Source organism: Schistocerca piceifrons, chromosome 2, assembly GCF_021461385.2.
Source record: "Schistocerca piceifrons isolate TAMUIC-IGC-003096 chromosome 2, iqSchPice1.1, whole genome shotgun sequence".
Lineage (NCBI taxonomy): Eukaryota > Metazoa > Arthropoda > Insecta > Orthoptera > Acrididae > Schistocerca > Schistocerca piceifrons.
The window spans coordinates 459,880-474,857 of record NC_060139.1 but is presented as its reverse complement, the minus strand read 5'-3'; the positions used below and the strand labels follow the sequence as shown (position 1 = coordinate 474,857).

Genomic DNA, 14,978 nt, shown 5'->3' with positions numbered 1-14,978 from the left:
TGACCAAAACATCTATGTAATGAAAAATATTATCCATTTGTAGAAGGGCATGATAGGCCGAAACCGGCTAAGGGAACAAAATAAAACATTCAAAAAAGTATTTTTCGCTGGTTACGTCATTCACGAACTGTAGAAGTTATTTACGGACTGTCTAGTTTTAGCGTAACTGCCAAGTTTTTGAAGGGGCGTTCTGAAATCAATGTTTCATACTGAAATAACTCTTAGCAGTCCATTGGTAGCATTCTCCGACAGGCTGAATCTTCCCACGAAAGTTTTACAAGTTACTTTTATTGCCTCCGGACAAGCCCATTTCACGAAATACAATTACATGACAGAGTAAGACGAACAGGCCATTACCCAGACTTCTCCTGCCATTTTCTTTTTCACGCAAAGATTTCAGCATTACGGCGTTTAGGAGACGGGCGTTTGATTTGCAGATGATTTCATAATAGTGATAGTAGTAGTAACAATTTTTTTCATTTGTTCCTGTACCATTTTGTTAGATTAATATTAGACAAGTGAAATTATAGAGACGTGAACAGTTGATACCAAGTGGAGGAAATACTCAATCTAAAAAGAAGTATACGTACCATAAATAGACCAAGAGACTTCAATAAATCATCCAAATCACACTGTATACTTAATTTCATTTACAGTTACTGCAGATAATCACTGTCCATCATTTAAAACATGCGTTGCACTACTATTATCATTTCACTATTTCTCCTTTGCCGAACTATTCGTAATAGTTTCCTATGTATCAGCGTGTAATTGAAAATCGCCTTGTGTGGTTCCCTTGTTTGGTGAATGAATCTTTCTGGTGGCTTGCATGTGGAGTTTCTTTATGATCTGTAGACTGGATAAGACCAGATGTCCGTTCAGTTTACTGGTTTTTTTCTGTAATTTTTATGTTGTGTGGTACTATATTATCTATACTGTCCCCAACATATAATAAATAATCATACAATAAATTTTTCTTTTTGTGGTTGTCCACATAGCTTCAATGCCAAAATAATCTCCTCTAGATGTACGGGCAAGAACTATCTTTGACCAATCACTTCCTCCACAGACTTTAAGAGTGAAGTAGCCAAGGTCAGATTTACATTCCATAAATACAAAAAGAAGTGCAATAATGTGCTGATAACAGGCCACGAGAACATCGAAAGCCGCACGAGGCTACGCATACCCTCTGACGAGAGGCGAACGTTCAAACGGGTGGTGGAGGCACACAGATGTGTGAGTGAGATACTGGCTTTTGAAACGGGACCCTGGTAGCTCTGACATCATCTCTCATCAGCGAACGGTACTGAGACGAACCGCACACCAGTTCGTTCAACTGCAGTATCCCACTTCCGACACGTACGTGAAGCAAGTCAATTCACGACACCGTCACTACCGAATCATGTCATAATGGTTTGAGCAACAAACAAAAGAAATGAGGGTTACTTTTTGCCTTTTAGTTCACCTTATAACGTACCTATTAGAATTAAGGTGTATGTAAGGTTTTACTGTGCCACATGTATCTAATGTCACGCGGTTAGTGGAGACAAGATGTCGAATCCGAAGATCAGTGTTTACTGACAGAACGCATATAGTCACAACCTGATCGCTATCGTTCGGGTTACTGCGTACAACAATGACCTAAACGTAAAAAAATGGTTATAAATTAAAGTTTCACTGTAATTAGCCGAGTTTTGAATGCCAGAATATGGTTTGAATAAATTTAGACTGCAGAATGAGATGGTCGCCAGCTCCAAAACGAGCAAAAACTTATCTTTTGTAAGAGACTGTAATGACTCTAAAAACATGTACGAAAGTAGCAACTTGACAAAATGCACATGCGATAGCTTACTTGTAAAAGACACATGTGCCATGAACACAAGAGACAATTTGGAATGTAATGATGTTAGTTACCGTTAGCCATAACCAGTAATCATCAATGACTAGCAACACTTCATGGAAACTGTACTGTGTTGTGTAATTCATGATTGTTATGTTTCAATCAACAGCTGAACGTGACAAAAACTGTTCATCATTGTTTACTTATTATTTTGCAAGTGACTGCGTCTTAGATTAATGCCCTAATGACTTTCATTCATGGCAATGACTATTTTTCGGTACCAAAGTTGCTTAGACGAACACATAATATCATTTACAAAATACAACATAAAATTCTAAAACTACCTTGACTACAAGGAAGCCAACATACTTCAATAACTTAAAATGAATTTCAATTAAATCACTTTTAATTTAAGCTAATTATCTGCAGCAGTAGTGCAATACTCTCTGAATCTCTTTAGTTACAACTGCTTTTGAACACAATAAGTGATTGAAAATCAACTGTAAATTTAACCACCTTTGGCTTCTTTTGACTATTTCTTTCACTTGGGACTAACTCAGAATTTATGCTGAAAAAATAAAACCCTTGTGATGGTTAACGACCCGGGCCAATGAAGTTTCTCTGTCTGCATTCTTCATTACTTCCAAAATCTTAGAGCTCTAGAATTTGAGCGCCAAATATATTCCTTAGTTACCTTATGTTCTCTCACAGTCATCCACCTCCGACACCTTCGCGTACACCAAATCATCATCAGCAAACAAGCTCAGGTTGCTGCCCGCCCTCTCCGCCAAATCATTTCTGCATACAGATAATATCAGCGGTCTGCCACACTGCCGTGGGCACTCCTGGCGGTACCCATGCTTCTGATGAACACTCGTAGTCGAGAACAACATACTCGATTCTATAACTTTTTTAAGAAGTCTTCGAGCCACTAACATATCTGTGAACTTATTCCATATGCTCGTAACTTCTTTAACAGCTTGCAATGGAGCTACGTGTCAAATGATTTCCAGAAATATAGAAATATGGAATCTGCCTGTTGCCGTTCATCCATAGTTCGCAGTATGTCATGTGAAAATGGGCAAGCCGAGTTTCGAGCGAGCGATGCTTTCTAAAGCACTGCTGATTCGTGGGTATAAGATTCTCGGTCGCAAGAAAACGTATTATATTCGAATTGAGAATGCGTTCAAGGATTCTGCAGCAGAACGATGTTAGAGATATTGGTCTGTAATTTTTCGGGTCCGTTATTTTGCCGTTTTTATATGAGCTGTCATCTGCGCTTTATTACAGTCTCTTCGGACTTTGCGCTGGGCGAGAGATTCGCGGTAAACGCAACCTAGGTTAAGGGGCCAGCGCTTAGTATTCCCCGAAACACCGAAATGGGATTCCATCCGCAGCTGGTGACTTCTTTATTTTCAACTCTTTCAGTTGCTTCTCTACGCCAATGATGCTTCTTACTATATCGTCCGTACGGGAGTCTCTTCGATGGTCAAACGACTGCATCTTTTGTACGATTCTCCTGCGCGAACGATGTCTTGAATATGAAATATAAAACTTTGGCTTTCGTTTTCCTATCTTCAACCGCGGCACCAGACCGGTCTGTAAATGACAGGTGGAAACCTTAGACCCACTTACCAATTTTACACAGGACCAGAATTTTCTCGGGTTCTCTCCCAGATTTTTTGGTAAGGTATGACGGTGGTAGTTATGCTTCGCGCATAGATCTTTTCACAGACGCATGAATCTCTACCTGTCTCTGATTCTCGTCATTCACGCGTCCTCATTTGAACCTAGAGTGCAACAGCCTCTGCTTCCGTATCTCACTATTAAACCATGGTGAGTCTTTTGCGTCCTTAATCCACTTTCTAGGCACATAATTCTCCAGTCCACGATTTACACTCTGCATAAACTTAACCTGTAATTTCTCAACTACTATCGTACTGGAAATAAGTAGCGCCAGTCCATTGTCTAAGTTAGTTACTGACAACTGCTTAGCTGCTCTTTCTAGCAGAAACACTGTCCTAGCATTCTTAAATGATTTATTAACTTCCATAAGCATAGTTGCTATAATGACATAAAGGTCGCGAATCACTGTTTCTATACTGACGTTCTCGATAAGGTCCGGACTGTTTGTAGCTACAATGTCTAAAATATTTGCTTTGCGTGTGGGCTGCTGAACGAGCTGCTCAAGACAGTTTTCGGGAAACGTGTTCAAAAGTGCTTCGCACGACTGTCTCTTTATACCCGCTGCAATGAATCCATAGACATTCCAGTCTATAGTGGGTAGAGTTAAGTCGCCTCCAACCAATATTGCGTGGTATGACCGTAGACTTTCTTTGAATGACTCTAGACCCATCAGCAGAATCGGGTGCCCGGTAACAGCATCCAACAATCAGCTTGGTTTCAGCTAGACCTATTATAAGTGAGTAGATAACTCCACTGTCACACTCAACTTAGACCTCAATGGAGACAGTATTTTTGTCTTTTGCAATGAACACTCCCCCTTCTATGGCCTATAAACTGTCTTTCCGATATACGATCCATGACTCGCTAAATATCTGAGCTTTGCACTTTGTATTCCAGCTAGCTCTCAGTCACTAGAATAATTTGAGGGCGAGAACTTTCTTGGAGGGCAGTAAATTCTGTAATTTTGTACGAATACTTCGACAATTTACTGATAAAATTTTGACAGTCAATGTGGTTTATGTGCGTGTCGTTTGGCGTTGTTGATCAGAACACCTCCAACTACCCCCTAACATAAAAAAACCGCGTGCCTTCAGGAAGTACTCTGCTTCCTGAGTAGCTCCTTCGTTTGAGTAGCGCACCGCTGACCTGTCAGGGGAAGTCCTACATTTGCGCACTCCATAATTCATGCCAACAAATTTGCGTCCAAGGCAGTCACAGATTCGAAGAAACGTTTGGTTGAGCCCTTCCACTTGGCTCTAGACCAAAGGACCCCGATCAACTGTGAACAATGCTGGGAACTGTTATTTCTGCTAGCACCCCACGCGAACGGCTAGAGGCCTTCACCACCTGCGCCAGGAAATCAAAAGTAGTGGTACGGAGTACCCTCCGCCATGCGCCGTACGGAATTTCGATGTATATGTAGATTCTTCGCAATAGCTTCTCTTCCCTCATCTCTACGACTGCGCGCACTTGCGCCAACTGACTTTACCGACATGCCCAGCGTGTTTACTACAGCGATTTGAGAAAAATGATACTTATCCTATCAATTACATTTTGATAAACACTACTTACTGAAAAAAATTCATTAATAGGTATATTTACAAACAATGGTTATAAACTCGACAATTCAAGTATCTGAAAAGTATGTGAGGCAATGGGCTGCAGTCTTACAATCTGTCTTCAGTCTCCGACTGTTCGTCGACCCGTCTCCGATGTTCTGCGCGACCTTTGCGTGACCACGAGTCAGGGTGTTTCCTGGCCCCATCCACCTCACCATCACTTGCAGCGTCTCGCGGAGTCCAATCTACGTCTCGTTGCTGTCTTCATCAGTGCCAAATGGGAGCTCTGTGCAAGCGCTACTAAGCTGCTGGGTGTAATTCATGTTCGCAGAGACCCTGCGCATGTACGCGCCGCTGCCGTCCCTGGACCGCCAGTGCGTCCGCCCCTACAGGCTGCCGGCGGCGGGGAGGGGGAGCTGTCCAGGGCTGGAGCTGCGGCCCGGAGACGGGGTCTGGCTGCCGGTGCACGCCATCCACCACGACGAGAAGTACTTCCCAGATCCCGACCGCTTCGACCCGGAACGCTTCAGTCCGGAGAACAAGCACCTCATCAAACCGTTCACGTACTTTCCGTTCGGCTGTGGACCACGTTTCTGCATTGGTAAGTTTTTTTTTCTGGCTTTCCTGTTTGTATATCTCGTTCGTTTCGATTCAATACGTGAGTGACTCCAGAAGCACCATACCGTGTAACATACGACTGGGGCCGTCTCAGACATGCACAACCGACTCTCACAATTCTGACAGGTGTGTATCAAGACACACAGTGCGAGTTTATCCATCTAGTAAATTCACCAGACAAATTAATAGTCACTCCTTTAAAAGAGTGCGTTGGGCGCTTTGGAGCGCTGTAGATGGTGTAAAAGAGGTACCAGGTCACATGACCTCCCGCCGCCGATGTAGGTAATGGCAATGAAATGGTATGTAAGTTCCGCTAGACTGGATGGAATCAGCGCAGTAACATGGATAGACGTGGCAGATTAGTTGGTTGGGTGATTCGGGTGAGGGAACCAAAGAGTGAGATCGTCGGTCACATCGGAAATGGGAAGGATGGCGAAGGAAATCGGCCGTGCCCTTTCACAGGAACCATCCCAGCATTCGCCTGAAGCGATTTTGGGGAAATCACGGAAAACCTACGGGATGGCCGGACGCGGGTCTGAACCGTCGTCCTCCCGAATGAGAGTCCAGTGTGCTAACCACTGCGCCACCTCGCGCAGATTGGCAGAAAGGAATTACCGTATTTGGACCTACCCATGACAATACTGTGGACGACGGTTTCTTGGTGTATCAGAACGGACTGTCCAACACCTTTACAAGGGCTGATGTACCAATCGTAACCACGCGACATGGCCTAAGGACAGTGGTCGTAAGAACACTCCAACCGACTGGAACTTGATACTAGTTACATGTTTCAACCGCGACAATCGGTATCAAACCCAAAAGGTAATGCTACTGCCGCTGAACGGGGGTATCTTTCAAGCAGAGGCCACTGTGAAGGGACCTGTATGTAAATCGATGTCTCGAGTCGGGAACCACACAAAAGAGCAATGCTCACATTGCCAAAAAACGTTCCACGTCGTCATCAGGCAAACAGGACAGAACATGTTCGGTAGCTAAAAGGAGGAGTAATATGTGATCCCGACGTCGAATGCATCGATGACCCAATGAGACATTTTATCCACCGTTTATGGAGTGCAGTTCGCGGCGGCGGTGAGTCTATGATGCTTCTGACGTGTTTTTCGTACCAAGACTCGAGCCAGGATTATTCAGGTGAACCAGGATGTCAATTTAACATCGTCCATGATCCGGTGTTACTCTTTTTTCTGCATCTTCATGATGAGCATGCTGCAGGCACATCAGTCTTCCAAGATGACAACAGCCACGTTCACAGGGCTGTACGAATACGTTCCTGCTCCGACGAACACTGAGGCACCGCATCGCCCTTCGAATAACCCGCTCAACGACCCCCATCGTTGTCACACAGACGATGTCTGGCACCATTTGGAACGGTGGCGGGAAGCGTGATGGGTGATGTTGTTATACGATGGAAGTGTTTATTCAAGAGTCGGGCCAACAAAATGAAACAATTCACCTTATTTGCAAATTACCATTATCTAGTAGCAAGTATCACTTCGATTTATATAGTGAGACTAAGAGATGGCGGCCGGGGTGGCCGAGCGGTTCTAGGCGCTACAGTCTGGAACCGCACGACCGCTACGGTCGCAGGTTCGAATCCTGCCCTGGGCATGGATGTGTGTGATGTCCTTGTTTGGCTACTGAGTGGAAGCTACTCAAATGTGGTGCTGCAGAAGAATGCGAAAGATTAGATCGCGTAACTAATGAGCAGGTACTGAATAGAAACGGGTGAGGAAAAAAAAATTGTGGCACAAACCAGTTGAAAGGAGGTTTAAGTGTTTCTAAGTTCTAGGGGACTGATGACCTTAGAAGTTAAGTCCCATAATGCTCAGAGCCATTTGAACCATTTTGAACTAAGAGATGAATACAGTAAACAGATTCTGAATGATGCAGGTTGCAGTAGGTTTCGGAGATTTTTACCCCCCCCCCCCCCCACACACACACACTCACACACTTCCCTCCAGTACTAAATTGGCGATCCCTTGATGTCTCGGCAGGTATCCTATCAACCGATCCCTCCTTCCAGCCAGGTTGTGCCATATTTTTGGTTCTCACCAGTTCTATTCAGTATCTCCTTATCAGTTACGTGATCTACCCATCTAATCTTCATAGCACCACATTTAAATAGCTTTCTGTTCTCTCCTTGTCTAAACTGTTTATAGTCCACGTTTCCCTTCCATAAATGGCTACACTCCCTAGGAGTACTTTCAAGAAAGTCTTTGTGACACTTAAACCTATATTCGATGTTAAATATTTCTCTTCTTCAGAAACGTTTTTTTCTTGCCATTGCTACTCCACATTTTATATCCTCTCTACTTTGGCCATCATCAGTTATCCGGCTGCCCAAATAGCAAAACTCATCTACTACTTTAAGTGTCTCGTTACCTAATCTAATTTCTTCAGCATCGCCTGGTCTAGTTCGACTACATTCCATGATCCTTGTTTGGCTACTGTGTGGAAGCTACTGAATGTGGTGCTGCAGAAGAATGCGGAAGATTAGATCGCGTAACTAATGAGCAGGTACTGAATAGAAACGGGTGAGGAAAAAAAAATTGTGGCACAAACCAGCTGAAAGGAGGTATCGGATGATAGGGCACATATCGACACGCAAAAGGATAACCAATTTAGTACCGGAGAGAAATGTAGGGGGTAAAAATCCTAGAGGGAGACCAAGAGATGAATACGGTGAAGAGATTCAGAAGGATGTGGGTTGCGGCACTTAAAGACATGCACAGGACAGAGTAGCATGGAAATCTGCATTAACTCGGTCTTCGGCCTGAAGACCACACAACATAATGTGGTGTCACCTGAGGATAACTAATATTTGTCTCGTGTGTATTCCGAACTGGGACATTGTAGTACGGTTATCGATTAAGGAAAAAGGAAGTCAAAGATCAACCTGATACTGGCTATTAGATAACGGTAATTCGCAAATATGGTGAACTGTTTATTTTGCTGGCTCGACTCTTGAATGAATACATCCAGCATATAATAACATCAACCATGACTACCTACTTCGTTAACAATGCAGGTTAAACTGATTGCACAATATTCAAAAGATAAAAGTGAGCAGCGTGTTCCCGGAAAAAGGGGCTTAACGATAGGCCAAAACGTCGGATCGGAAGATACCGCAAGAATGACGCGGACTAATACCCAAGAACTTTTAGCATCGTCTTCATATGTTACCTTTCCTACTGACGTCTGCAAAGATCGAGCAGTTTAGTGACAGCCGCTATCCGATCGCTCCGGTAATTTATCCACTTGTTTTACTATGAACCTGTTTCGGTCAGCTGTCCACAGTTAATGTGGTTCACTCACCGTTCCTTGTTCCCATTGCAGGCGATTGACAGCGACGCTGGCACACTGCCCAGGTAAGGCAAGTCACCGACTTTACCCTGTATACTCATAAACAAATACACTATCAAATACACCGGGCTTGCTTTTCCGGTCTGGGCCATCTCAGAATTAAACTAAAAGTAACTCCAATTCTCCTGTTCTGACCAAGGGCTTTGGGAGGCCTATCCCAGAACAGGAAACCTCCGCCCAAATACTTCAAATTGCAACTTTCACTATTAGTCTACAGGGTTGAATGTGTAACCTGCATTCAGCTGCAAAAATGTGCAATCTGAAGGTCTCGTTCAATAAAACTAAAGTTGTCGCCTTCATGGAGGAAGACTATAAGAGAACCAAAATGTAAATAGACAACATAGCCTTCGAGTAAATACATTCAGATACACAGGGTTCATCATGTGCATGCTCGGCTACATTCTAGAAAACCACATGCACCACAAAAACTTCAAAAAAGTCACAAAACTAATAAATGCCATCTTCAGACCATCTCCTGTTCAGACTGAAACTATACGACACCCTGGTCGAACATACCCTTTTGTATAGCAGCGAAGCTTGGACACTCCGTAGAGATGACGAACGGAGGCTAACGAGATGCTGTTAATGAGAAGAACTGGCTACACACTGTATAATAGCAAAATAGAACTACATTAATCTTGAAAAAACCATATACTGTGGATGAAGACCGGCAGGATCCCCAAAAAATCTCCAACTGTCAGTCCTGCGGTAGAACAGATGCAGGAAGACCAGCAGGGACATGGACCGAGACCATAACGCTTACTCGGTCTAATTCCGGATAGCAAGAAGAAGAAGAAGAAGAAGTAAAAGAGTGCTCCCTCTGTCCCACTACCAGCTTGCCTGGTACATGCGTCATTACCAGAACAGCAAGTCGTTCCTTGTTGCCTAGGCCTATTTTTTGCCGGTCACGGTACATGGGAACGAAGCACATCATGTACAGAGGGGTTCAGGAAAATGTAGAGACTCTTTGATAGTCAATATCTTCGGAACAAAATGACATATCGTTGCAATGTTGCGCGGTAGCACAGTCCATTGTTTTCTGGCGCGCGTTTTCCAGCATACGACAGTGCAGCAATGAATGAAGTAAGATTGTGGTTTGAGCGACGCAATGCCGTATTGAAATGGTTCTGGAAGTACGAAAATATGATGGAGGTACAACGGCAATGGCGCAACGTGTACGTAACTCAGCCGCCAATAGCTGCAACAATTTATTGTATTCGGGTTAAATTTGAAGTGGACGTTACTGTTCAGGATGTACATAAGGAAAGATCAGGCCAAATAAAAACATCAACAAGTCCAGCTTCCAGTGCTACTGCGTTGCAACATTTTACTAGGTCATCTCAAAAATCTGTGAAGCAGGTTGCACATGGAAAAGAAGTAAGCTAATCAAGCATACGACGAATTGTGAAGACTGCGAAGTGGAAAGTGCACATTCCAAGATCGCTGCACGCTGTGAACGAGGACGAGCCGGATAGAGCGATGGAGTACTGCGAGTGGTTTGATGGCATGCTTTGCGAGATGGGATGGTTATCTCGTGTGACGAGGTGCAGTTCAAATTGAACGGTAGTGTCAACCGCCACAATTGCATGTACTGGGATGCTGACAATCCTCAAATTCACGTGGACAAATATGTTAATCTGCCGGGTGTTAATGTGTGGTGTGGTCTGTCATCGACCGATTTGATTGGCCCATTCTTCTTTGAGGGTTACGTAATTGGTTAGCTGTATCGTCATATGCTGAAAACATCGAGTTTACCCGCCATCCGATAGGTGTTTGGAAACGAAAGATTTTACCTACAACAAGGTAGCACTCCGCCGCCTTGGATGAAAATCGACTGGGACGATAGATAGGTCAGAGAGGAGCTGATGAGTAACCGCCACAGTCTGCAGGCTTTGCAACTCTTGAGTTCTATCTATGGGGGACCTTAAGAAATGAACTTCGTCAACGGAACCCAGCTAACCGAAAGGGCTACGACAAACCACCGAGGCGTCCAGTGCGCCTACCATACCGGCAACACTGACAGCCATAGCTCGGTCAGCAGTTCAGCTGCATTGACCTTGTTGGGCAGCTAATGGGGATCACTTTGAACACATAACATAACCTTCCCCCGTGCAGCAGCTTTAACGGTATGTCATTTTGTTCCATTCCTGACCCCTCAGTACAAGTATTTTCTTCTTACTACTGTCTCAAATGAAGAGCATAGAAAAAAAACGTGCTTTCACACATTATGAAACTGTTCAATAGAGCAATTTTAAAGCCTGAATCCGAATTTCAGGGCTATCTATGGACAAAATTAATGAATACTGAAGTCATTATAAGGACATGTTACATACATTAAATTCAATACAGATTTCTAGAATGAAATTTTCACTCTACAGCGGAGTGTGCGCTGATATGAAACTTCCTGGCAGATTAAAACTGTGTGCCGGACCGAGACTCGAACTCGGGATCTTTGCCTTTCACGGGCAAGTGCTCTACCAACTGAGCTACCCAAGCACGACTCACGCCCCGTCCTCACAGCTTCACTTCTGCCGGTACCTCGTCTCCTACCTTCCAAACTATACAGGAGCTCTCCTGCGAACCTTGCAGAACAAGCGCTCCTGAAATAAAAGAAGTTGGTAAAGCACTTGCCCGCGAAAGGCAAAGGTCCCGAGTTTGAATCTCGGTCCGGCACACAGTTTTAATCTGCCAGGAAGTTTCATATCAGCGCAGACTCCGCTGTAGAGTGAAAATTTCATTCTAGAAACATCCCCCAAGGCTGTGGCTAAGCCATGTCTCCGCTATATCCTTTCTTTCAGTTTCTTCAGTTTCAATCTGCAGTTCATAACCAATAGATTGTGGACAGAATCCACATCTGCCCCTGGAAATGTCTTACAGTTTAAAACCTGGTTCCTAAATCTCTGTCTTACCATTATATAATCTATCTGATACCTTTTAGTATCTCCAGGATTCTTCCAGGTATACAACCTTCTTTTATGATTCTTGAACCAAGTGTTCGCTATGATTAAGTTATGCTATGTGCAATATTCTACCAGACAGCTTCCTCTTTCATTTCTCTCCCCCAATCCATATCCACCCACTATGTTTCCTCCTCTCCCTTTTCTTACTCTCGAATTCCAATCACCCATGACTATTAAGTTTTCGTCTCCTTTCACTATCTGAATAATTTCATTTATCTCATCATACATTTCGTCAATTTCTTCATCATGTGCAGAGCTAGTTGGCATATAAACTTGAACTACTGTAGTAGGCATGGGCTTCGTGTCTATCTTGGCCACAATAATGCGTTTACTATGCTGTTTGTAGTAGCTTACCCGCACTCCTATTTTTTATTCATTATTAAACCTACTCCTGCATTACCCCCAATTTGATTTTGTATTTATAACCCTGTATTAACCTGACCAAAAGTCTTGATCCTCCTGCCACCGAACATCACTAATTCCCACTATATCTAACTTCAACCTATCCATTTCCCTTTTTAAACTTTCTTAGCTACCAGCCTGATTATTGTTAGCTTCATATAAAATTATTCTAAAATAATACTTTATTATATTTTTTATAGTTTACATCTGTAAGCAGGAGATGGATATTCCCCAGACTTCTGCTCCTGAAGTCTCTATCAAGCTCTTACCACCAATGAAATCGAAGCTCCATTATAAGTTTCTCGATTGTGAATGATGCGGAGATGTTTTTTGTGATGACTACCTGTCTGGCGGGTGTTCTTAGGAACGAATATTTCTTCTTCAGAAATCTCTTCCAGTCTTGTATTTTTATTGACCACAATAGCATCAATAGTTTACACTGAGCTTCAAGCATGATCCGCACCCAGTCGATTGGAACATCAGCTACTGATTTTGTGTTAATCAGTCCAATATTCCTATCACATTGCATTAAAGAGTATCGTGCAATAGGGGAAGCTACTTTCAATGTCTTCAAAACTATCAGTTCACTCACAAGATAATTAAGAGATCTTCGTACAGTATAATTCTTGTTCTGGTTTGAACACAAATCACAAAAGACTTAAAGATGTTTGACTTTCCTCTGCAGTAATTCCGTTATGAAGTGATTTAAAAAGGAAACAACTTCACTGGCGCCTTATCTTCTAGTATTTTTCTTCCACTCTTGAGTTGTTCGAGTTGCTCTTTCATTTGATGTAGTATTTTGTAAGTCGAATGAAATAAATGCCACATAGCCTTAAAACCCTAATAATCCATTTCGTAGCACCTGGTATAACATTGTTTCCTCTGCATACTGTGCACACGTGCATGTGTTATTTCCTGTGTCTTCCGTTAGACAGCGATAGTACCAAATATGGCGATTAGTGAACAAAAAGCTTTTTGTCGTTCACAGATTGCAAGGGCTGAATATGTTGTTACAGTGCAATGTGCGTTATGTATTAAGTTCCATTATAATCCTCTAGGTGACAATATCATCTGTAGATTGTATCATTTTGAAGACACTAACTGTCTTTGCAAAAGTAAGAGTGCAGGGCAACCAAGAATGACAATGAAGATTTTCTGGATCGTCTCTTCTTCAGTGATGCATCGCCATTACGCTTTATTGTGAATGTGAACACACACATTTTGAACCACGCATTACTACGATCGTATTGAAAGTGGCAGTTTTGCGTTCAGAGTGCTGCAAATTACTAGAAGTTTCATTTAATAAATTATCACTGACAAAGTCTACAGTGTGTTAATATAGATTCAAAAGTTAAAAAAATCGTGCACAAATATCTTTTTCACCTACAAGGTACAATTCATTTAAATAATTTATTTCAGTCATCTCCTTAGACATCCATAGGCAATACTTATCATCATATATATGTTTGGTCAGCGTTTCTTTAAAAATAGTCGATCATATAATTTTGATAAACGGTTAACGGTTGGAGATGTTATATTATGAAAAAATTAACTGTTTATTTATAACACTTTCTTACTTTAGTCCCATATTTGTTTCTCGTCACAGAATCTCGTGGCAAGTTGTTTTTCATTTACTGGGATCTCTTCTACATCTAGCTCTGTTCCTTATACATAGTTTTATCACTATGTCATATCTACAAAACGATTCTTCTGTGAGAGCAAAAATTAATGATTTGCATAGTTTGTCCAATTTATTTTATAATAATAATAATAATAATAATAATGGTTTATTTGTCATTAATAACTTTACAGTCGTGGACATAGTGAGTCAGTACATACGTGAAACAATAATAATAGTTTAGCAGTAGAAATAAAGTACATACAACATTAAAAATCCTTGATGGAGTACAAACATTTAGAAATTAACAGCTGCTTTAATTTTATTTTAAATATCTTCCCTTTTGACATTTTTATGGTATTTGGCAGTCTGTTGTAAAAAAATCTTCCAGCAGAAAATGGATTATGATCGGTTGCTATTTTATTTCTGAATTTTATGTGGTAATCCTGTTTCTTCGTTGTATTATAACTATCGATATCACTATTTATTATACTGTGCTCCATATTTTCTTTTACAAACAGTATAGTCCTTAGGACATACAATGAATACACTGTTAGTATATCACACTTAATGAAGTATTCTCTACAGGACTGACGTTTACTAATATTCGCTATTATCCTAATTGCTCTCTTCTGGGCTCTAAAAGCCCTATCCATGTATACCGTTGGTGCCCCGCCCCGAATCTCAATACCATATTGTAGGTGGGAGTGTATAATACCAAAATAGATTTGTCTTAAGACTGGTGACGCTATTATGCTAGAAAGGCGTTTTAGAAGGTAGGTATTACACGAGATTTTTTTACACATGTAGCTGACGTGCTCCTTCCATGTAAGATGTTCATCAACTATAATACCCAGAAATTTATGTTTATCAGTTGTTTCAATTGATAAGTCTGGCTCACTATCCACTTGTCT

At 42.0% G+C, this 14,978-nt stretch overlaps 1 protein-coding gene across 1 annotated transcript in view; it reads left to right on the top strand.

The window, feature by feature from the left end:
• The window catches only part of LOC124774948 (cytochrome P450 9e2-like), a 118,833-nt gene that overhangs the window by 93,247 nt on the left and 10,608 nt on the right, over positions 1 to 14,978 (top strand). The window contains exon 7 of the mRNA XM_047249657.1: positions 5,417 to 5,686. Coding sequence (XP_047105613.1) covers positions 5,417 to 5,686 — 270 coding nt within the window. The remainder of the gene's footprint in view (positions 1 to 5,416; positions 5,687 to 14,978) is intronic.